This window comes from Glandiceps talaboti, chromosome 3, assembly GCF_964340395.1.
Source record: "Glandiceps talaboti chromosome 3, keGlaTala1.1, whole genome shotgun sequence".
Classification (NCBI taxonomy): Eukaryota; Metazoa; Hemichordata; class Enteropneusta; family Spengelidae; genus Glandiceps; species Glandiceps talaboti.
In genome coordinates this window covers 8,586,951-8,612,918 of record NC_135551.1, presented here as the reverse complement: position 1 = coordinate 8,612,918, position 25,968 = coordinate 8,586,951, and the positions used below count along the sequence as shown (strand labels likewise).

At 35.3% G+C, this 25,968-nt stretch overlaps 2 protein-coding genes across 2 annotated transcripts; both read left to right on the top strand.

The window, feature by feature from the left end:
- Positions 1-1,411: 1,411 nt before the first annotated feature.
- On the top strand, positions 1,412-14,874 carry LOC144432997 (oncoprotein-induced transcript 3 protein-like). Its single transcript, XM_078121310.1, has 8 exons — positions 1,412-1,451; positions 1,916-2,044; positions 11,221-11,441; positions 11,643-11,776; positions 12,165-12,419; positions 13,405-13,594; positions 14,208-14,311; positions 14,862-14,874. The coding sequence occupies exons 1-8, from the start codon at positions 1,412-1,414 to the stop codon at positions 14,872-14,874; spliced, it is 1,086 nt and encodes a 361-aa protein (XP_077977436.1).
- Positions 14,875-22,153: 7,279 nt separating this feature from the next.
- Positions 22,154-22,501, top strand: LOC144432996 (uncharacterized). Its single transcript, XM_078121309.1, has one exon. The coding sequence runs from the start codon at positions 22,154-22,156 to the stop codon at positions 22,499-22,501; it is 348 nt and encodes a 115-aa protein (XP_077977435.1).
- Positions 22,502-25,968: the final 3,467 nt, after the last annotated feature.

Genomic DNA, 25,968 nt, shown 5'->3' with positions numbered 1-25,968 from the left:
GTACATTTACATAATAACTTCGTTGTGATAATCATTTAGTCTGGGTTTATGCCGACACTAGAACAAGCAGATAGTAGACGAAAACTACTGTTATTGCAGCAACTATATAACTATATGAACAACTTCACCACAAACGTATGTATGAAAATTAAGAAGAAAGCTGTACTAGACAACACTTTGGTATAGCTCATAATAATCACTCGCCATCTCAGATATATTTCTATGAGAATAAAAGGAAAAAAATTAAAGTTGGACAAGCTGAATATATTAACTTTTAGTCGGGTGAAAATACTTAAATAAAACACCGATCTCTGTTAGTACAATGCTAATGGCAATGCAAGCCTGTGGCATTGTATTTTGTTTAGTTTGCTTAGTAAGAATTTCCAAATTTTTCGCACAACTGAACTGAGATGAGATTCATTAGTGCTATAGGCATGTTGAAGTGTGTGTGTGTGTGTGTGTGTGTGTGTGTGTGTGTGTACATGTGTGTGTCAGTCTGTGTGTCTGTCAATCTGTCTGTCTGTCTGTCTGTCTGTCTGTCTGTAAACGACCTAAAGTAAAAACAATGCCAGACTGATTGGCTTGGTATTTGGTGGGGACATTACTTCGGGCGTGTAGATGGTAAATTGTTCAGGTGAAAATGAATGATCGCATCATAGATTGGGTTAAACAAAACGTGATTTTCGGTCAAAAATTTAAACTCCCAACCTACTGGACAGATTGGCCTGAAATTTAGTGGAAATATTTTTTGGGGTGTTTAGTTTAAGAATTGTTCATGACACGATGATCCCATCAGTGATGTGCAAATTAAGGCTAAAAATGTGGTTTGTTGGGGTCAAGAGTCTCTAATTCCAAAAGTACTCTGTTGATGTGGCTGACATTTCACAGGGATGTCTCTGGTGGTGTACATATCATGTGATATTAATTAAATGATGACCCCAATATCGATATACAAATTAGGGCTAAACACCATATTGTTTGGTGAAATGTCCGTCAGTGAGGCCATAGGAGTGTACATAAATTATTGTTTTATTGATCTCATAAAACCATTAACATTTTATAGGCACTTAACATTATGTAACAAGTGTGTGAGGTGGCTTGGAGACATTGTCTACCTAACGGTAACACTGGTTCAATGTGTAATGTATGTATGTATGTATGTATGTATGTATGTATGTATGTATGTATGTATGTATTTATGTATGTATGTATGTATGTATGTATGTATACATGCGTGTAGTATTAATCAGTCAAGTCGTTCACTAGTTTTGTCCAGAAAACTCTCTTGTAGATCTTGCAAGTGATTTTGGACCTTTACTGTGATCTACACGGTAGACCATCAAATTTAAGCTATTACTTACATACTGCAGACACTTTATAGCAATTATGCGTGGCTAATATCTTTTATATCATGGATAGAGATAATACAGAACCAAATCAACATACACATGGTGCTCATATAACTTTTTACGTAATGACAGTCATATTTGTAGTGAACACTTATGATTTACCACATACCTCAAAAACGTTAATACATAGAGACGACATTGAAGTGTCTACCCCCTATTGCCAGGTTTGAACTCTCTTTACAGACATTGACGTTTGGCCTTGACTCTGATGTACAGGCACACCTATCGACATTCAGCAATTTCATGCATTATCAGACACTTTGTACTATTTATTTGTTGCTACAATTTCGTTTAAATCATGTATTTCATGGGCTGCGTCTTTGTTCATTCTATTACAGATGGCGCCATTTATGATTACATCACAATATGTTCTATTCACTAGTTCCAGTACATAGATTCAGTCATGTATAAGTAATAACGATAACGAGCAGAAACCATTCCATAACCATAATTATTCCTGACTAATATCCTTTTAATTTTGATTTTTGTCTAATTATTTTGAACAGCTTGTGATGGATTTTTGTGTGACAGTGGAAAATGTATTAGAATTTTCAAGGTTTGTGATGGTGGTACTGATGACTGTGGTTATCATGATACAGGTGATATTGATACGAGTGACGAAGATTCTTGTCAAGGTAACATATATATTTGTTTTTATTACATATATACCTGTCATGTATCCTCCCTATGTATTATAAATAATCAAATGTTTACTGTTGTATTTAACCCTCTAACATTATAATTACAACATCTATATTATCCCATGGAAACTATATATCTACTTAATATTAAGTTACTATATCACTAAATGATTTATTCAGATATTAGTCCCCTGTAGGGGGTTTGTTTTTCATCATTCAATCTAGGAAAATACTAGTGCCTATGGGGCCTCGGCATTTCGAATCAATACAAAGGTAATGACAGTAACGTCATGCACTAGCACTAGACGATGGACACTGAAGATATTACCAAATGATCGATACAATGAAGATCGAAATAAAAAGTTAGTACTCCCACTGCTGCTGACATTCCCTCGTAGTTGAACAACTCGATCGCTGTGCAGGCATAGTGTGTCCCTGAACAGTCGGCAGTTATGTCCCAGGGGTGCCGAAATATTTTGCCCATGATTTGAACCAAATTAAACCTCAGGAGCCGTCGTTTACAGAGTACATGAAAAAAATTCTCATGGCTTCGCTGCAATTACTTCTAAGACATATATTCAGTGGTGAGATAGATGAAAGCCATGCGAATACATTTGTGTAAGTGTATTTTTTCCTCTGTCTGTCTGTCTGTCTGTCTGTCTGTCTGTCTGTCTGTCTGTATGTATGTATGTATGTATGTATGTATGTATGTATGTATGTATGTATGTCCCATTCTCTCTCTCGTCTCCGTCTCTCTACGTCCCTGTGATTTCATTCTAAATAGTATATGGTCAATGAACTTTAGTTCGCGTTGAACTAGCGACCTACTTAAGACAATAGATAGCCAGGTGCAGGTGGTACATATCAACAAGCCAGTGTGCGTTCTTGATGTTCGCGAGCGGCATGCATGTCTTGCATATGTGAGACAACACCCACTGAAATTTATAATGGTGATTAATATAGGGGTGTCATAACAAGAAGTAACAGCCACGAATGGAAGCATAGACTTTTCATGGGGTGTCATTCTGATAGGAAGGTGTCTTTTTCGTAGAAAGACGTCTTTTACACAGGAACGTAGTCTTGCTGCCAGACTTCGTGACTATCGTCCCTCAGTCTTAATTCTGTAAGGTGCTGAGCATGTGCAGCGGCAAAGCCACAAGAAGCGAGTGACAAGAAAGTGACAAGAAGTGAGTCACTTAAGTCACTCACTTCTTGCGGCTTCACCGCTGCGCATGCTCAAATTTAGACTATGGGACGATGGTCACAAAGTCTGGCAGCGAGACTAATAGGAACGCATCTTTCACTGGAATGCATTTCAAAACAGATAGCTTACTGGTTCCAAAAGAAGGCCTCTAATGTATTCTTCTAGATTTCAACGGCAGATGCCTGTTTCGTAGGACGTAAATAATTATAGTAGTTGGCCACTATATCATGTACTAAGTCGATTAATTGGAATTCGCATGAGCATTTGTCTCTGACGCCACGTTGTAATCATTTCAGGCATGTTTCACCAAACTGCTGCATACAATATGTTCCATTATCTTAGAAACAGCACATGTGGGGCTAATGGGTCTGTAATTAGCACAAAGATATCTCTAGTCTTTTTTGTAGACATATGCTATGTTGGCATATCTTCAGTCCATGGGAACTCTCAAAGAGAGACTTATTGAATATGTGAGTGAAAGGACCTGCAATAACATAATCTGGTATTGAAACCATATTGTAATTGGTGGCATAGATGGAAACTTTGGTTCTTGGTATCTGGTATTGAAATCAGATTGTAATTAGTGATATAGATAGAAACTTTGGTCCTTGGTATCTGGCATTGCAATCAGATTGTAATTGTGGTATAGGTTGAAAATGTGGTCCTTTGTATCTGGTATTGAAATCAGATTGTAATCGGTGGTATACATGGAAACCTTCATCCTTGGTATCTGGTATTGAAATCATATTGTAATTGGTGGCATAGATGGAAACTTTGGTCCTTGTTATCTGGTATTGAAATCAGATTGTAATTGGGGGTACAGATGGAAACGTTGGTCCTTGGTATCTGGTATTGAAATCAGATCGTAATTGGAGGTATACATCTCAGCTTCACGCTTGCTCATCATGATTTAGACATCTTAATATTATGTGGATTCAGTGTACTTTAATAGGCAATCATTTATCAAAGGTGATAACCAGTGCTTATTTTTCAAATACTCCTCAAATTGATGTCATAAAAATCTCAGACCTGTCAGTAACAGGCGCCAAACACCAGACACTCCGAAACAACACTGCATATTACACATTCGTCTATGAAATGTTGGGAAAAAATATTTGCAATACCCCTTGCTGTTTTTAAGTCATCGATTATTTAAGCAACTTCGTGTAAATTAATGATGATTATTCCTCGTCGTTGGCAAAGTTATGTAAACAATAAGCTAGTGAGTTGGTTTCTATCATTGTCTATCTCACTTGTATGTGATGTTTGTACCGCATGCATACATACGAAAATGCAACGCACTGCATGATTCATGAAAAAAGCTACATTGTATTACATTCTAGTGATGTCATTCGCCTCGCGCGCACACAGTGTAGCAGTCGCCATATTTCTCGCACTGGACACCTCGCAAATCTCATGATGACAATATCTGGATAATTTATCAATATTCCTGTAACAATGGATGCTGCGGTGAGTGCCACATGTCCCAAATGACATGAATGATATCCAGTGTCTATTATCGCCTGAATTCGGGACCCAGAAATAAGTTGTGTAGATCGAATTCTCAAAGACTGCTGGTATTTTAGGTATTTTCAATTTATTCTGGTGATTTTAGAGTTTTATGTTGCATAACTTTGATACAGATAATTTCAAAAATCATGAAACATTGTTACAACAGATATCACCAACCCATACATTCCAACAGCAATAATGTTTTTCCTAAATTTTATTTTTTAAAAGTGTTGTATGTCGAATTTTTCAAAAATCCACATAATATGGTTATTTTGGTTACCATGGCAACTGTTGTTCATTAAATGACCACTTATTTTGAACTCAGCACTACAAACTACCCTTTCTAGTGTGGTCAATGTGCAAATAAAAAAATATTTATCAGATTTGTAATGTTATTTGTGACATGTATGTGTATATAACGAAAACACAATTTTCACGTCTCCCATACATTTCCATGGAAACGGCTGTCCAATTGTATACAATTTATGTTACACCAGGTAGCACTAACTCATAAATGCCAAAAAGAAAGAAATTTTCTCGCTAAATTTGATTTTTTAAAAATGTTTTATGTCAAATTTTAGAAAAATGATTAACATATAATGGTGATTTTGGTTACCATGGCAACATAAATTCATAAAAAGACCCCCTTTAATGAACTCAGCATAACAAACTACCCAGGGTAGGGTGGTTAAATTTCAAATAAACATGATTATTATTAAAATCATTAATACGATCTCCGTACGATTTGAGTCTCGTTCTGGGAACCTTGAGTGTTGTATGACTTGAGCGCAAAGATCTTGTAGGGTTGTTAACTACAATAGGTTAAGCAAAATATTGAGAGGCGAGACCATTTAATGATTTATAGGTGAGAAATATAATTTTATAGTGAATTCTGAAGGTTACCAGAAGCCAGGATTGGTGTGATGTGATCACGTTTCCTTAAATATGCGATAAGTCGGGTGGCTCAGTTCTGTGTTCTTTGCAAAAGACTGATGTGCACATGTGGTAGTCCGAACAAGAGGGCATTGGCATAGTCTAGTTGTGAGGAGATGATAGAGTATACAAGTGTTTTGCAGGTATCTTGAGAGGGGTATTTCCGAATGAAACCAATACGACGTACATGCAGATAAATATTCCTGCAGGTTCGAATAATGTGTTGCTTCAAATCATATGTGGTATCGAATGTACAGCCCTTCGTTAAGCATGGAAACCTGAGGATCAAAGGAAGCCATCGAATCTGTACTCCAGATACTGGACTCAATAAGTGTTTTAAACCTGCTATTGGTACCAATGCCATGGGGATCAAACAAAACTGGACTGTACTTTGGTCCATACAACGTTGGTATTACCTAGTTTTTCGAATGTTGAGTTACAGTTATGGATGTTTGGGCAATGAATATGGGTATCATGAATCGCACTGTTCACAGATAACACCAAGGCGTTTGTCACCCCAGTTCATAAAAGCCTTACAAGAAATACATATATGCATGGACGAATCAGAGTTGTTGAAACAGATATGCATTTTGCATTTTGAATGTCTTCGTCTTAACTGATGAGGATTGCATACACAGCACTATAGGTTCTGCAGTTTTGCAAAAAGGAAGATCATTTGCAATATCAACCATAGAATGTGATGTACATATATCAGCAAACAGGTGGCGATGTGACAGTGATTACTGCAGGGCGAAAATTCATTGAAGATGTTCTTTTTGACATTCTGAAGCAGACTTACGGGTTTTATCTCTTCAGGATGCTCAGAGATGTTCCTGGAGGAATAAGTGTCAATTCAGATTGTTCATCCCGAACATGAGAGGACTTTCATGGCTACAAAATGACATTTGTTGACAAGCTGCTTGTTTAGAGTGACGCACATGCCAGTTGTGTGCGTGATGTGTGTGACAGGCAGGAATTGGCTTGATTTTGACAATTGACCTTGGAGGTCATGGTCAATGTCAATGGTCAAGGGCGCCAAAGATAGATTGTGTATGATAATATGGGAGTAGACAACAGTGAATGGAGTGTCTGTGACTGTGTATTACAGTTTTTGAGTTGTGCCATAAATATTGATTTTTAACAACAAATATGGACGCGATTCGGTCATATTTGCAAATATCAAAAGACAAATTGTCGTGCATATGTCCAACAAGATATGTCACCTTTGCGTCATGTTTAAAATAAAGCGCATATTGCAGGTCTGAGAAACGTATTACGGACTGGCGGGTGCATGCATGCACGCACACAGGCCGACGGACGGATGGAGCCCACTTTGATACCCCCCTTCGGAGGGAGGGGGGCTAAAAAAAATATATGCAAATATAAATGGGGACTAGCTTTTACTTTAGTACATAATACCTTACTAAGCATTCTTTATTTTCTGTTTCCATCTTAGGTTGCACACTTGAATCTCTATTCAAATGTGACGACGGTAAATGCATATCTAGTTCTGGTACCATATGTAGTACGCTATATAGACCAACCTGCTCTGATGGAAGTGAGGATATGAATTGCAGTTGTAAGTTTTTACCTAGCACAAGCAAAGGTTGTGTTTTGGCAATTAGGCACTATCTTAAGAGTATGAGCTTTGAATTTCATACATTGACATGCAAAACAAATTTGTTGGTGTAGCTTTTGATTTTAATGATTTTAATTTACATAATGGTTCTCTGAAATGTATAGGTATTGTAGTAAGAATGCAAACAACAAACTTCATATAATTTTGTACAGAGTGTAAATAAACAAATACCAACAACTGCAAGCCAATGAACATGTAAATAAAGACGGTTTTCGCCGTTGTACTTATCTGTATACAACTGAAATGAATTAGGACAAAACACACCGTAAACGTCCAACCATGTTTTGAATAAAGTATGCTTCATCAGGGTCTTCAAGTGAATCATAGGTGTCCGTCAACTTTTTTTTATTTTCATCATCTTCTCCGAAAGTGACAGTCAGAATACTTTGATATTTGGTGTGCATGTTCCCTGGGGGAGGCTATCAGATTTGTTCATGCCCAGTTGATCCGTGCCATTTTCAATTTTTTACGATTTTTTTTCATCATCTCCTCACATACTACTTGTTAGATTGCTTTGATATCTGGTGTGTTGATGCGCAGAGGGTAGCTTACTCAGATTTGTTCATTTCAAGTCAGCACATCTTCTTTTGTATTGTTGATGATTTTTTTGTAATTTAACAGAAAAAAAAATAATGAGCATTGTGACCGACGCCATGTTGGAAATCAGTCCACGAGACTTTAAGTAAACTGCCACTTTTCAAAAGACACTATTGACGTCAAACAAGCAATGTAACATGAGCTATAGTCATAATTCTATGCATTGTGGGCCCAAATGACAGGTGTTTGTTCGAAACAGGGTTGTAAACTTCAAATCCAAATTCTGCACCCCTTCTACATAATCATCCAGTCCGCAATACCCTCATTTGCATACAATCTATCCTCCATCCAGATCGCGACCATTACACTGTGAATGGCTGCTCACAGGCCTTATTTTTGGGTATTTTCAACTCGAAAATAACTTTCACTAGAGTCCACCATTTTAGATACTGTAAACGTCTAAACCTCAACTGACATCTCTTCTTTCGTGCCAGCAAAATAAATTTTGGAATTACATTTAGGAATACCGATTTTCGTATTCGAATGAGGGACGCATACTTGAGGCCCTGAAATTTCGACCCGGTTTTTTGCTCATAGTTTCCTTAATACGTACCCGGAAAGTTTACAAATTTCACAAAAAGGTGGCTTTTTATGTGTTTTAAATAACCATGGCAAGTAAATTTAGTAGGATCGTTGTGTAATGGTCCGTTCAAAAATTTTCAGTAGAAAACGACTGATTTGACCCGGAATTTGAAGCTCACCTCCTTTGACCGGGCGATTTTCCACAGCAAGCAGCAACGCGCAGGAGTTCTTGGTACTCACTAAAATCACACTTCAGACCCACTATAAAAGTTTTATGTTTTCAGGTAACATGTAACTTGTGATTAATTCTATATTGTCGTGCAATTTAGAGTGACAGTGAACCAGAATAAAGACAACTCGCGGGCCTAGGCATGCGGTTGAAGTGTAAGAGCAGTAAGCTTACGTACTGTGAATCGCCCAAACTTTGTTTATTGGACGACAGTTTACATGTAAACATGTCTTGCCATTTCCAAAATGCAAATATTTGGCAGGTAAAAATAATTAAAATAAATACAACTTTAATTTGGCTTCAGACTTTGCATTATGTTTTGCGTATCTTTCCTCGTTTTACATGTAAATCCGAAAAAGGTTTTCTCTGGTCATGTCAGTGATCATACGAGGTGAGGCATGTTGAGGTATTTTGTTGAGAATTAAAAATATTGCAACATATCAAGTACAGGGTTTAAATACAATGAAATGATGAAAAAAAAAATTCTGAGTCTGCTGACAGGTGCCAGTCACAAGACACTCCTTAAATTAATATCAGACGATGTTATATGTCTACTACAAGTTGAATGTTGTTGACAATTATGTACAGGGTTTTTGGTAAATTTGTTAGAAAATTGAATTTCGAATTGCCTCAAAATTAGTTTACATCCCTAGTTTATTTCATTCATCATCATAAGACACTGGAATTATTTATAGCCAACCTCAAAAACCCGTTGTGTGTGTGTGTGTGTGTGTGTGTGTGTGTGTGTGTGTGTGTGTGTGTGTGTGTGTGTGTGTGTGTGTGTGTGTGTGTGCATTTCCCAGTCACTATTTTTCTGAGATTTTGTGTAATTTTCATAACAGTAGATATTTTTATAAAATGGTGACTATGGTATAAAAGTACAATATTTTACCAACTTTCTGTGTAAAATGTGTTTTATAGTGAGACATCATATGGAACAACTAACCACTTTAATACATCACTAAAACAAAACTGCATAGTGAAGAGCTGAACAACTGAACCACTTCTACATGTTACCAAAATTGAAAATAAAAAGAACAGCGGAGCTATTCTGACCGATAGGTCGCTTGTTGATCTTTATAAATTCAATAAAATAAACAATATAACATATTATATTGGCTAATTCTGAGAGGTACCTAGGAATTCAGATAACCCGAGCTGTTCATTTTCACTTCATTCAGCAGACGATGTGACCCATTTTAGTGACTCCCCAAATTGGCTCTAACATCTCCCTGCATATGCAGCGTTGGAGACCGTTTTGTCTTAGCTGAAACATGTTTGTAAAACTTAATATGAATAAATCGCAAATCACTGGTTTTAGACTGTCTAAACTATTTTTTGTTTTCGGTTTAACACTGGACAGCGTGTAATGTTGGACGTGGTATAGAGTCCCATTTATGTGAATCTGGACACTGCGTTACGTCTTGGGGTTTATGTTATAATGGAGATAAGTGTGCCGATGGGAATAATAATTATTGCCAAAGTACGTATGCAATATTTTTTTTTATTTGCTGATGTATCTGGCATGTATCATATAGCTAACACGATTCGAAGGTTTGTAAGTGTACATACCAACTAATTCCACCTAAACTCAATACAGTGGTGACGAATGTAGATGAAGACATCTCCCCACATCCATGTTTCCATTAACACGTACCGGTACTACACTATTCATTCTAAAGACATCCTACTAACATGCAGACCAATTTAGGAGAGAAAACACGACATATTCAAAATCTAATAAAATAGTACATTTTCTTCTAGCTTATGAAATAATGCATTAAATATTTACATTGTGGGTTACTTTTCCCTTAGATTGCACACACGAATCTGTTTTCCGATGTCAAGATGGGAGCGATTGCATTAGTTACAGCCTTCGGTGTAACGCTGCATATGATTGCCTTGATCAGAGTGATGAAATGAATTGTACCAGTCGTAAGTTTTAGGCTTTATTTTCTACTTAGATAACAATAGATAAATATATATTTAATTCCCCTTAGAAGTAACTCACTGCAACATTGAACACTGAAATTACCCTTCCTGTTTAAGTGGTTAATGGGAATTGTTATCTGTCGTAGCATGGATTCTCCAAAAACCCGGAATTTTACAACTTTAATCCGGAATCCGGAATTGTAATAGGGTGCATTATATTTATACTCACACAACGCCCACAACAGTATCATGTAATATTTGCTAAAATATAAAGCTTGTCATCATCAGTAACTCGAAAATAGCATGTCACCACTCTGGGTAATCATGAACAATAACTAGGTCACATCATGCTTTGTATAAAGTTTGAGGCAATGTTATACTTGAATAGCACTAATATTTTGAGATAGTGAGTACATGTGTTATTTAGTATGTGAGATACTCTTTCTCTGTAAATAAATTAACACTACAAAAAAAGGACGAGAAAAAAAATGTTTATCTTCTTTAGTGTAAACTTTAGTATTGAGACTTTTGGAACTTTAGATAGTAAACACCACATGCCTCATACTGACCAATTGTTTTTATTTTTACTTTTTATCGTAAAGCTGATATCATTCCAACTACAAAGGAACCCGCTGAGATTATCCAATGTGATACCAATCAAATGTCTGTAGTTATTACAAAGAATAAGTTGATGGATGCTTTAGATCTCACAGATGTAGATCCAACTGACTTTCATTTAGAAGAGGAAAGTTGCATTGGTAGTATGTCAGGTGACATGCTTGTATTTGCGACAATGCTTTACAGCTGTGGCACTACATCATTGGTAATATTTTAAAGTTTATCTTATAATTTTAATCATTCTAATTGCGTCAGAGTAACAAATCAGGAAATATAACACTGTATTCCACTCATCGAATAATAGTCAGAGCTATAAACCGAACCGATTGTTTACTATCGAGAAATATTGTTGCATACACTCTATCTGATCACATTATTGATATAATGTCTCTATTTTCTTCAATAGGTATTAACGAACAGCAACAACATCAGTTACACGAACATGGTTTACTCTAAGAGAGGCACAGAAGTAATTGAAATGACTTGTGTTTATCCACTGCAGTACGATCTTGAAGCCATTCACATCATCACCAACCCATGGTAAGTTACATTGAATCCATTCACGCCATCCCCAATCCATGGTGAGTGCAATATTGAAGCCACTTTTGTCTAGTAATACAGTCATGCAGATTACTCTTTAGTATGCAGCCTGACTAGGTTTCTTTCTGCCAAGAACATGTTATGAGGTCAACATACGTTTGTGTTCTTGATGTTGTTGTTGTTGTTGTTGTTGTTGTTGTCGTCGTCGATTTTAAATTAGGCGCCTTTAATTAAATACTTTATTTGCCGTACGTTGTTTGCAGATGTTTGTTGTATTGTTTGATTTGGTTTGTTTGTTTGTTTGTTTTTAGGTTAGTAAATTAGACTACTAAGTTGCGTTAATATGTGACGTGTTACAGATTTCCATATTTGTTTTATCCTCTTACAGTGATATCCTTATTCATTACATGGGATTTGGTACCTACAATACGTCAGCAACTCTCTACACCGATGCGACTTTTACTGCCACCCTTGAGCCAGCTACTGACTTCCCTGTTGAAATCTGCGATGGAACCTTGATATATTTTGGTATCACTGTTGACAACGACGAAGCCTTTCTGGAAATGCTTGTGAAAAACTGCTTCATCTCAATGAGTAACGATCCTGGGAATCCTTTACCTAAATATGATTACATCACTGATGGGTATGTATACTTCTTAAGTTACGTTGCGTTTTGGAAGTAGACTACATTTGAATATATATATATATATATATATATATATATATATATATATATATATATATATATATATGTATATGTGTGTGTGTGAAAGCATACAAAATGGTGATGATACTGAATGATACTTAACTATAGCAGAACATCATCTTCAAATATCAATTCAAATTATATTAGCTTAAAGCAAAATCGAATAGTTAACTTGAAAGTCAATTTTTGCAAAATAATGATCCTATATTAGTTACTTGAATTACCTAACATGACTGCATTCGCCTCATAGAATAAACTACATATGTCACAACCATCCAGACTAATCTATTAGGTATTGTCTCCCTTTGTGTAAGTTAAATTTACATCCACAATATTTACATCGTTCGAAATAACACACAAGTCTTGTATTTATACGTTGATATAGATTAAAACGTGACCAGCACTGGCTGCAACTTAGACTTTTGTTCATAAAGCAACCAAATCTTTATTCTCTAAAATTGTCGTGCCTTATAAAGAAAAAACTTGTACCCAAGGCTGTTAATTATACGTGATTTTATCCGTAGGTAGCGAAGTGACAGGTTTAATTTTTGTGGGAAAACTTGGTTTCGAATACGTTTACATGTTAGTTTGACTTGCCTCGATACAGTATTCAATATTTTTCGAGAGACAAGCTCGGTTTAATACACTTTCAGTCTCAGCAATCGTCAAGTATTCTGTAATGGTGTGTCTCGTTACCGATTACATTGTGTGTGCACGTTTTTTTTTATTTATTTGTTGAGAAAAATTGAGAAGTCAATATATTATTTAAAACTGTTTTTAAAAATAACAAGAGACCAATGTAGAATAGGAGAACGTTACTTATAAAAGTACTGATAATTTTATTTGATTGAGGGGTGATGTAACAGATTACAGACACAATTGTAACATAATGAATAATCCCAAGTCTGTAATTATCTTTCAGTTGCCTTGTACCTGACTATGTGTTTGAATACGACGTTTCACCCACTAATGAATTGGAGAAACATTATGGTATTGACGTCTACGATCTTGCTAATGGGGACAACATAACGGTTGACCAAGATATTGATCTGTACCTCCATTGTTCTGTTGTGTTGTGCAGGATAAATGATGTTGGAACACCATGTGATCTGGTATGTAGTCAGCTTACTGACAATCTCTCCAGCCACTCATATGCTAATTTGTGTATTAGTGAATTATGACTATCTTTTTGCCTCATTAATGGTATAACAACTTAAAACGTGATGTACAAAAAACGATATGTATGGATGTCTAGTTGGCCGCTTGCCAAGTTAAATGTGCCTTAGGATCAGACACATGGAAGTTATATTAAACAATAAATAATTTTCGGCAAGATATTCAACTGTCAGAAAAAGTATTACAGTAATATATATATATATATATATATATATATATATATATATATATATATATATATATATATATATATATATATATATATATATATATATACCAAAATAGTGACTAGAAGAGATGAAACAATTCAAAAGTCGGCCTTACTTCCAATCCCAAGATGTGAAGCGATGAGCAACGTTTCAATGTGACTTGCACACCTTCATAAGGCTCAGTTGTTACTATAACTATATAACCTAGAGTAACTGCGCATGTATGTTGTAAACAAAATATATATACACGTACTTTCTTGGCAATGCAATGTACATTTAAACAACATAATCATTCGAATTGAAATGTTTATACTGATATTGCATCAATTACTATCCACAGGGTTGTACCAACAGTCCACAACGAAAAGCATTGCTAGATAAAGTTGATGGATCTACTCAGACTCTCGTAACCCACGGGCCATTCACTTCTACTCCAGGAAAGGGGTAAGTTTTTATGTCAACTTTTACTTTCAACAATGATACTACCAGACCAGAGAGACTATATAGTTTTAGTGAGGCGACTTGCTGTTGTTTACATCTCACACACAGTTTCTTTGTTGCGAATTATGTAAACAAAATCCAGGCACTGATAGCGCGCACACACGCACATGCGAAATGTTACGTTTTATCGCACCGTGTTTTATCACACTGTGAACTCTATAGTCACTTTGGTTTTGTAGTATGTAGATGCCTGACGTTCACAATCTACATATATCATTCATGATACTTCAATCTTTATCATATCGTCGCTACTTGTTTTTGTCAATGCAAAAAATATCTTTTCAAAGATCCCAGTATAATACTATTATATAACTGAATCTGCATAAAGTCAAACGTAAATGGAATTCATTGATGAAATGATAATGACACTAAATATTTTTTGCATTAAATGATTCTACAACTCTCCATTCATGCATTTAAAATTTTACCGGAAATGTTATGTAAGTAATTAAAATCAAGAATTTCTCTTAACTTCATTTTAATTTCTTTACAGCTGCGACAACTGAACAAACCAATCATCTTAACACTGGCAACGTATACAAGACACCGTTAAACGACACAATTCAAGGAAAATCTTCGCGATACACAATATCACACTTCAACTCACAATGATAATACTCCATTTCATTGATTCAGTTATACATTCATAATATCGACCATTTGCCAAGTTAAAAACAGACTCTTTAGATTTTGGAACGAAATCATGTGAACCGTGGAGAATTTTTTTTTTCTCAATTAATAACATCAAATCTTTTCGTTTAAAGACAAGTTATTACTTTATCCTCAATCATGGCATTCAAATGTTATCATTTACTTTTGAAATAAGTTGTACAACTCATAGGACGTCTACGATGGATGTTGGCATAAAACAAATTCAGATGTTCCACTTAAAATCTGGCTGTGAGCATCATACATGGAGCCGACAGACCGTTGAAAATAGCAGCAGCAAAATGGCTTAGATTATTGTAAAGAGAAAGGTTCAATACACATGAATCAACTTAATTTTTACAGTCGAAATTAAAATAAACAGGTTTGATATTCATAACATTGTATTAAAGGACACATCCAGCGAGTATCATCAACAGAAATGAGTGGTTGGTATCCTTCCCTTCAACTATTCTAACTAATAAGCCACTATGTGTTTGGGACAATCAGATAAATGTAATCAACACTGAGTTTAAAATTCAACTAACCCAACATATGGATTATGTCAACTTCATTCATACACAAATGTGACACATTTTCAATGTCTCAGACTAGTTTTGTGTAGTTCATATTATGCTAACAAATGTTTGAAGGAAGGTTATCATTGTAACGAGTATTAATATATAAATTGGCTTACTGTGGCTTTTAATACATCATGCTTAACCATAAATAGCAAGACTTCATTTTACTTGTTTCAGATATTTAAAAACATTGTATTGGTGATGGTTTTATTTCATGTGTTCTTCATTTTGGTGTTGGTATCAATAAAAGCATTATAAATTCAACTATAGAACCACGTGGTTGTCTGTTTAGTTGATATGATTGTGTAATATGTTTATCATTACACAGTTTATTTTCATATTTACAAATCTCTCTTTTAATAAACTTGAAAACAAACGCCATACTTATCAAACAGAAATACAACTTTTGTTTACTGTAATTGCCATTAATTGGTGAAGCAATTTTCAATTGTTCTACATACTGGGAAATGTGCCTGTTCCAAGGTTTATTGAGTATGATAACAGAAGTTCTAATAAGCACTGTCTCCCTTTCTGCCTTGAAACTGCACCCTACGTGTTTATCAGTTCGGTGTATGCTTACAGCCAGCTATCTTTCATCCACATCATCAAGGCAGGCGAATTTCAAACTGATGTTCAATAGCAGATGGTCAACCTTACCTTACGTAACCTTACGTGGGGTATATTTGCTTTATAATAATATATAATGTCTTGTTCTTTCCAATGTCTATCTAGACGTGTTGAGAGTGGGTGCATTTATAATGGTTGCTGGTAAATTGTTCCAGATACTTAAAACTCTAGTTGGGAATGTTTGTTTCTTAAGTTCAACTTGCTGTGTTCTTGGTATAACTATTTGTTGTGGCCCCTGAGCCTGGTTCTCGTTGTGTAGTCTGCCTTGAGTTTTAGAACGTTTTCATATACTCCATGTAATATTTAAATAATTCAATCATATCACCGCGTATTCTCCTATATGTGAGAGTTGGTAAATTAAGTTTCTTCTTTAGTGGCTCTCCTTTGCACATTTTCAATAATTTCAATATATTTTTGTTTATAAGTGTTCCATACAGGACATGCGTAGGCAAAGTGATTTCTCACCATGGGTTTGTAGAGTGGTAAAAACGTCTCCTGGTCCAGATACATGTACGCTCGTCTAATTAGTGCGAAGATGCTAGTTGCTTTGTTTATTTTTTAATTTATGTGCTTGAATGTCGGATCAAACAGTACTCCAATGTCCTGTTCTGCATTGAAAGGTCTTTTCTTGCTCCATCAATTTCCAATGTGTAATTAACGCTTTCCTCTGTTGAGTATCCTATTCTCATGGACTTACATTTCTCTGGGTGAAAACGAAGAAGCCATTTATTTGACCATTTGATTAACCTGTCGAGGTCCTGTTGTGGTTAATTTCTGTCCTGAGGATTACTAATAGTTTGTGATGTTTTAGTGTCACCAGCAAATAAGTAGATGTCTGACAGCACAGAGTCTGGTAGATCATTGATATAGAGTACAAACAAAACAGGTCCAAGCAAACTTCCTTGTGAAATTCCACTTGTTACATGCATCCCATACTGGTGGATCGCCTTGTATAACTAATTGCTGTACTCTTCCACTAAGGAACTATCTTATCCATCCTAGTAAAGGAGTGGTATACTGTATGATGTTAATTTGCTATTGAGTCTTCTATGGGGCACATTGTCAAATGCTTTCATTAAGATTCCATACAGTGTTTCACATTCTATTTTGGGTGACAATAAAGCCTCGGTGGATCCCAGGTCAGAACTTCAACCTACTCAACGTCTGGTCTGTGTTGGCGTAACCCCAAGCTGGTACTAGGGATCGCAAGTTACGATGCAACTAACGAAATTTCAAAACCTCTGTGCTACATTTGATGAAAAGATTATAACTAATCACATGGATTTCTGACCAGGATGTGTGACCCTGATGTCAATATATTTGTACCAATCAACAGGTGGTTCTTTAATATCCATCAAATAAATACCAGGGTATATGATTACCCCTAAGGTAAAAATTTTGGTACCCATTACCAGGTATATACTAAGGTCAATATGTCGGTGCAAACCAATAGGTGGCTCTTTAAGAGTCGGGTTGATTTCGTCCTAACTGCTTTTAGTTAATGTCCAAATATTCCATCACCTCTACACTACATATCACATTTTTTCTAAAAAGGAAGTCTGGCTATACAAACAACGACGGTGCTCCATCAGTCATTCCCACTACACGACGTGCGGAAGTTTGAGGAACTTTCTGCATGGAGTAACATTTTCAGTAATATTGGGGCAATTAGTCGGATTTATCGAGTTTAGAAGAATCACACGTAGTATCGTCCATATCAGGGGGTTGTTTATAAATACGTGGTTAATCTTACTGCCGTTTTGAACTTCGATGATGAGCGTATTTTGTTAAAAGTAGGAGTACTTCATTGGTGAAGGTCATGGGTGATAACGACGTAGTATATGGTGGAACACACTCACTTTCGACCACAGCACTCACACACAACACACGGTGAATTAGGTAAGTCCGCGCAAAGTAACAACTTTGTTGACGTCAACACGCACCTTTTTTTGGCTGAAAAATGAAGAAAACAGACAAGTATGCAAACGGAGTCAAAACCTGACCAGTTGCCATTCTTTGATAAGTTTGTAAAATGCAGAGATATATTATTTTTTCCATAACTGTCGTAGCTTTCCTCCGCCGGACATTGTCCGTCACTAAACGTCATAACTAACTGTACAGTACACTCTTTCCATCAACTTCCGTAGCTTTCCGCCACTCGTCATGTCATTGTGGGTTACTAGCCATCATTGCCGTAAATACACTATTTCTAATTACGTCTATGGTTTGTAGGAGGCCAGTTATGTATATAGAGGCAAGTCAACTTGTGCCTCACCATATTCATGGTAAGCTTTGTTTAATGTGACCATATATGGATGAGGATTGGTATTTATTTTGGATTTTTAATATATAAAGCAATTTTATCATGGCTTCCTACTTGACGTGAAACAAGATATGCCATGTCCTTGTTTGTAATTCTATAAATTACAATAGATTAATATGTGTGTAAAATGTTTTGTTATTGTACGTACAATAACCTTAACATTTTACACATCTTTTAGCATTTTGTAATGTCATGAGTTACGAACACGGACTTTGTCAATGTTAGATTGATGTTTCAAGAAGGAAGCCTTGATAAAATTGTTTTATAAATTAAAAATCCCAAATAAATACCAAATCCTAATCCATATTGTCACTTTAATAGTTTTACTAGTATTTCGGGTGGGTGTCTTTGGATAACATGATGGTGAAATAAAGAAGTAAGCAGTGCAGTGAGAGAAATACTAGCGTATCGACTCTCAGAAGAGGAGAGTTTTGATGGATTGGTATGCATTTGAAGTCGATCAGCAAGACAATATTACGTATTTGCGTATCTCTAAAGGGGGGGGGGGGGGCTCGTATACACCAGTAATAAATGAATGGACTGCAATAGAATCGGTCCAATTCAAAAATACAGAAAGGTTGTTTGAAATGTTCGTATTTCATTAAAGTATTGGCTACTTTAAAAACAAAGACATCAAGTCCAGAAGTTTTCCACGTAATAAAATCAAAGCCATAACTTTCCGATACGTCAGTATGTACATGTACCTTGAATTGTGCTCAGTTAAAAGATTAACATGTAAACCTTTAAATTCGACCGCTTTATTCAGACAAGTTAAGCAAACGTATGCTCTCTAAAACCATACTCTTTAACTTCAAGTCAGTATTTATATTATGCTAATTTAGATCATCGTTTTGAGGCTGTCTTCCAAAGTACATTTGTCAATATCATTGTGTGTGTGTGTGTGTGTGTGTGTGTGTGTGTGTGTAACATTAACTATGCAGTGTGCTGTATTATGCTTTGAGAATAGAGTGTCTTTTACAAGTTTGAACAAAAAGTGTTTCTTGTCAACAGATGGGGGGAGGTCATTGTGTTTTTTTATTTGTCAGAGGGTGGAGTTGGATTGGCCCACCCCCGGCCGAAGAAACTGATGGCTCCCTTAACAGTGCATGAGGCGTGAATTGAAAGCAAATAGATTGTGTGGTATGATCATTATATTGACGTAATTATAAATGTGTTTGTGTATTAGTGAAAGATATCCAATTTAATGTTTTTTCTCTCATTTTTTCCACTCTATCATTTGTCGTAGGTGTATTCATTCTTTTAAAGAAACCACACAATACATTAGGAGAATAAACAGCTACAGTTGGTGATTGGAGATGGTCTATATATAATGTAGTGATACACTTGTGCCCAACACACACAAATTGTTCACAGAGTGAGTGCTTCAAGCTTAATCTGAGTTGTAACTCTCACATTTCAGTGCACTACTATTCTGCCAAACATCCATTAACAGAAGTATGTTATGATTGAGGTGATGGGGATATTGTAGAAGTCACGGAAGAAGTCTATCCTAAATACCAACTGTAAAGTCAATTGTGAAGGACATGATGTGAACGAACGTCACGATGTGAGGAAGAAGGAAAACAATGAAATTACTGACTGTAAGACAATTTCAGTGTGTCTGCATATTAAACCCCCGATTATAATCAAATACCATGTGACACATGACACACAAAAGCACTGCCAAAATCATTAACAATTTACTGAAGGAGCCCATTACTCGACCAGCCGTCCCACATGCAAGTTCTTGCAGGCCCGTGTTTAAGGTCTCACCGTTTGCAAGAGTTACTTGATAGTCCTGGTGATGTCTATGGAATTTAGAAGTGGCATCTTTGTGTAGCCAGTTAACGTTATTCTGTAACATTGAAATAGTAACATGCATCAAAGCGATATGTTTGGCTTCAGTTAGCAGGCGACGTTTTGGAGCATTTCTGGGAAGCCTTCCAATATTGCTGTTTGCCAACTTTTTCAGCCAAGTGGTTTTATACCATTAGCAGCGTTCATTGTCACATTCATCGCCAGCAAGTCCATAATAACTTCACGAACCTCATCTTTGTACTTCCCATCACAAGATCTCTCTATTTCATCTCCATCCAAGACATCACATAGTTGTCCATGTTCATAATTTGATCAACTATTCTAAGATGTAGTTGTTGTATTTTTATCAATTGCTAGACTCATCATTGTGCACGTGTCTTTGTATAGTAGTGTAGTCTACCTTTGTCTAACTTGAGTGAAAGGATTTTGATTCTGTATCTTTTAATTTACGGGTTGTTTGTGCGAGTTCGGTAGATGCATCCAATTCTTTTTCTGTACAAGATGTTTCTCAATGTTTTTGGTTTTTTTACTTTTTCATTAACTGTTTTACTCTTCTCTTTTAACTATTTGATTTTTGTATCTCCCTCTGAATCTTTCTGTGTGCCTGCGTGACAATTTCCCTTTCCTTTTTTTCTTGTAATTGCCGAGTTTTTTGAAGTTTCAGTGAGTACCCTTGATTTCTCTTCAAACCCCTCAACTGTACCGGAATTTTCGGAATACTGTGATAAACATATCGCATTGAGTATGTGCAGACTCTAGTAAAAAAGGCATTACACACATTGATTATCAAGAAATTCCTGTGTAAAGAACGCTATATCCAAAATCTTTCCGGAAAGTAGCAAAAGCTGTGACAGGGACGTTCCACTCGAACTCTATCGCCAAACTTCAGCGTGCGTTGCATGCAATGAAGTACCCGGAGATTTGAGCACTGAAAAATTGTCCTCGAGAATAGGGGACGTCCTGATCTGTTTTCTATTTTATTATATTCATTTAATTATGAAAATAAGACAATTAAATGATCATAAAATCAATTTATGGGCCAAAAAGATGTATCAAAATGTGTCTTGTTGCAGTATTTCGAGCACATTCAACCATTTTGTTTCTAGATTTTTTATTTCCTGCCCGATTTCGACGTTTGAAGGGTCTACTTGTAGAAAAGAATCATATCAAGATATAACCTCCTCTGAAATATTAGAATGGTTCAAAGAAAATACCCGGAGGACCAATCAAATCACTCTATAGCTATGACGACGCGGAATCGGTGTCTTGACACACAGTGAGAGACTGAAATCTGCCTCTGTTGACCTACTTTCAACGAAGCTCTTGTCGTAGTTTTCAGCCATATCATAACAAAAAAATCATAATGGTAAAGGAGAAATACCGTTATATACAGTTATAACATCAAACACGTTTTTTTGATGGTGATAAGAAGAAGACTTTTTTGGCACCTTCAAATCCAGTTCTCATTGCCCACACTGATAAAACGACGTTCTGATCACAGGCGTTTCTATAGAATGATGACCAGAAACTTGCATTCAATATGGTATTAAAGACATTATCTGACTACATACACAAACCAGATACATTTGCAAAATTAAGACTTAATGTTGCAGGAATAGCGGGCTCAGGATAGTCACACCTTATTAAATGTTTAATTACAACAATCAGATTAATTTTTAAATAAAATAAATCAGTTCAAGTGCTTTGTCCAACTTGTACAGTGCAAACATAATTTATGGTGTAACTTTACATAGTTTTCTAAAAATTCCCACAATCTTCAAAGGTAAGGATATGAAACCACCATATGGTTTGATGGGTGAGGGGTTGCTAAAGAACTGCCAGGGTGTAAAAGTTCTTCACTTTGATGACAGGTCACGTATAGGGGCTACAACCTTAGGATGGGCAGACTATTTATGTCGTTGTGGATTTAATAAGGATGAGTCGTGGGGAGGCCTACCAGTGGTAGTGTCCTTTGGTGATGACATTCAGTTACCCCCAGTTTTAGATTCACCAGTGTACATAAGTAAAGGTAAAACACCAGCTGCTATGAGAGGAGTGTTAGTGTGGAAAGAATTTAAAGATGCTGTTACCCTAAATACTATTGTCAGACAGAGTGCAAGTGAAGAGCACTTCAAATAATTATTCAGTTCTTTGCGGACATATACAACAACACCTGCACAAGCCCAGTGGTTACAGAAGTTCCAATAGAACGACCTTAAAATATCATATGGTAATGAATTGCTGGAACGAATGAATAAAGATGGTCTCTTTATTTTCCCAACTCATGCAGCAGAGTATGAGCATAATATACACAGGTTGCTTGAATTAAATCAGCAGGTACCAATTACTAAGATAAATGCAGTCTGTAAAGGTTCACATGTTGGCACTATTCCCTGTGCTAGGGGTTCAGGTCTACACAAGGTTATGTTTCTTTGCAAAGGTGCTAAAGTTTCACTGAGTGCAAATTTGTCTGTTAAGTATGGCTTATTCAATAGAGCAGTTGGGAAGGTAATTGACATCATATATGTTAATGGCAGAAAACCACCAGTTGATCAGCCAGAGTTTCCAACGTACTCAGGTCCACCCTTTCTTGAAGAGAATACAAAAGTGGTTCCAATTGTACCAATTGAAAGAAGGGTTGAGTGTTATTGTAGATGTTGTAAAAGGAAACAGATACCATTGCGGTTAGGTTGGGCTACAACTATACATAGTTGTCAGGGTTTTACTGTTGGAGAAAACCAACCAAATAGATACATTGTTATAAATCCTGGTACAAAACAATTTGAGTTAAGAAATCCTGGTGCAATGTTTGTATCTTTATCACGTGCAAAGCCTGCTGGCTCCCCTTACAATGATCCTGATTTTGCCTGGAATCCTTCAGTTTTGGTAAATGAAGACAGACTATGCTTTGCACCAAAAACATAAACAATCTTTGCAAGATCTAAGGAAGTAGAAAGACTTGCTCAACTTTCAGAAAAAACAAACAAACAGAAATACCAATATCTTCATTCAATTTCATTACTTAGTGACTTAAGTGGTGATACATTGCACCTAAATACATTTGCAAGGAATTAGAAAAATTAACATTTGTCATAGTACACTTACCTGGCCTAGATGATATTTTCTATACATTCAATATATGCCTTGCGGCATATATTCATATTCATTTTTATTGACGAATTCTTTTTAAAAAGAACATTGCCAAAACAAGGACTTTTACATACAATTACAAAGAAACATCGTTAAACTTTACATGTTACAAAAAAACAACAGAAAGACACATTAATACATATGGCTGAAAGTAAAAAATAAATAAATACCAAAAAAGTTTTTTTTTCTTCAAAAAAATCAAATGTCAATATTCAGTACCTTTATGTAGTTGAGGGGGTGTAATATTTTGCTAGCTGTAGTGTAGCGTTACTGTTATTCATAAGAAAATTAAATTTTCTGATTTCGGCCATACTTGTAAAGTTTGGGTTTAATATAGTTAGTGTGTTATATAAATTGTTTCTATTGTGTTGGTAGTATGGGCAAATCATAACATAATGCATTTCATCTTCTATTACTCATTTGACATTTTCTATATATTCTATCTTCAAGTTTCATCTTTAAATGTCTTCCTTTCTCAATCATGAGATTATGATTACTTATACTTAATTTACATATACATTTTCTATATTCATGATTTTTGATATCCTGCAAATACCTTTCCATTTTAAATTCAGTTTTAAATTTACAATATGTGTGCAGTTTATTGTTCCCTCTGTTAGAGGGCCTATCTGCTCTCACTTCTTGTTTCCACTTCCATATATGTTCTGAATCACATTTATCTATTAATTTATGTTAAGTTTGTGGAGAATTATTATTCCAAAAAGTCTTGAGGTTTTCAATCCCACTTATTTTCTGAATATTGGTTGCCCAAGTTGTTTTATTATCTGTGTTATACATTACAGCCTCATGTACAAGACTGTTTTCTTTTTTAGTGCAGACTCTTTTCCAGTACTTTATAACCATCTTATTAATAAAACTTGACAGCGGATGTCTGCCAAGTTCCCCTCTTACAGCCAAGTTACTTGCTGATTGATTAACATGGAGTAGCATCTTACATAATTTAATGTTTTAATTTTTCAATTGGAGTCCTATCACTGTACTTTTCTACTCCCCAAATTTCACATCCATATATATTCTGAATCACATTTATCTATTAATTTATGTAAAGTTTGTGGAGAGTTATTCGAAAAATGTTATGAATAGCACTATGCATAAATGTATGCTAGATTGGTGTATATTACTTCATATTTAGTGTTTCATATGTATCAAATTTTCTGTGTTATCAGTTTTATTTTGATGGAATTCTTCAATGATAACCAGTGTCAATAGTAATTACATTTTAATAGTGCTATTTAAACATTCAAATGATATTCACTTTCATGCAGCTGTTGATTTCTCTTATACAAACCTCAAGTACAATTTGGCCATTTCTTGAACTGTTTATTTTTGTGTTGTAATGAATTATGTACTTCAATGTGTAATATATGACAATTGTAAGATTATTTAAAAAAAATAATATTAATATATTGTATTACTGTATATAAATAATAGTTTGAACTTCATATTTATCAAATTTTATATGTTCTTATCAGTGTAATTATATAATAACGTGAGATACCAGCAGTACATAGTCATTGCATGCTGTAAGAATTAGAAACTGAATACATTTGTAAGTTTAAATTATGCTTCTAAGTTCTATACTGTATTATAACCCTTAAGGGTACTAGATAAGAGTTTTTTGACACGGTGTTTATTTTCCTTTAATGTGCAAGTGACAAACAGTTTGTCACATTTTGAGAAATTTGACCAGAGACACGATATTTCTAATTTATACTGTAAATATTAAATATATTCAGGGGATAACAATCAGATGCTGCCCTGTAATTTGTTGTTATAATTATAAAGTCACTTTGCAATTACACACTGCACTGTCAATTCTAATATATGATATGAAAAAAAATCATTGAAATTTATTTTATTTTATTCAGTTGTGTTTTTTATTTCATAGATGGAGACTACTATGTTTGTTGAAGTGAGAAAATAAGTTGCAAGTAATGATTTAAAATGAAATTAAACAAAATTATTAACATGAATTAAAATATACTCTCTGCATTTTAGTCCTTGTTTTAGCCGAGAACTCAAATGAAGTTATATGACATGAACTTTTGAACAATTACACATAAAATGTGATATTTGTGTTTAAACACTCCTTCATCATATATGAATACAAATAAGATGATGGTTTAGAATGGATAGAGTTTTGAATTAATTAAGAATCAAACAACATTATCATCATGAGAGTCCAATCTGGAAGGCAGTATAGTATGTAAAGTCTGGGTCTGTTATAGAGAAGGGCACGCCTGTGAAGTGCAATGCATGGTAAAATGCCAAATATCATAGTAACATATTCTCCTTAACCCAAATTTTCTGGTGAAATATGTCATCATCTTAAAGTTATGAAAATTGTTGCAAGATGTCAAATAAAATCACGAAATGAATATACCTTGCGCGAGCTTATAGGCTTGGCTAGTTATGATATTATACAATTATGACAA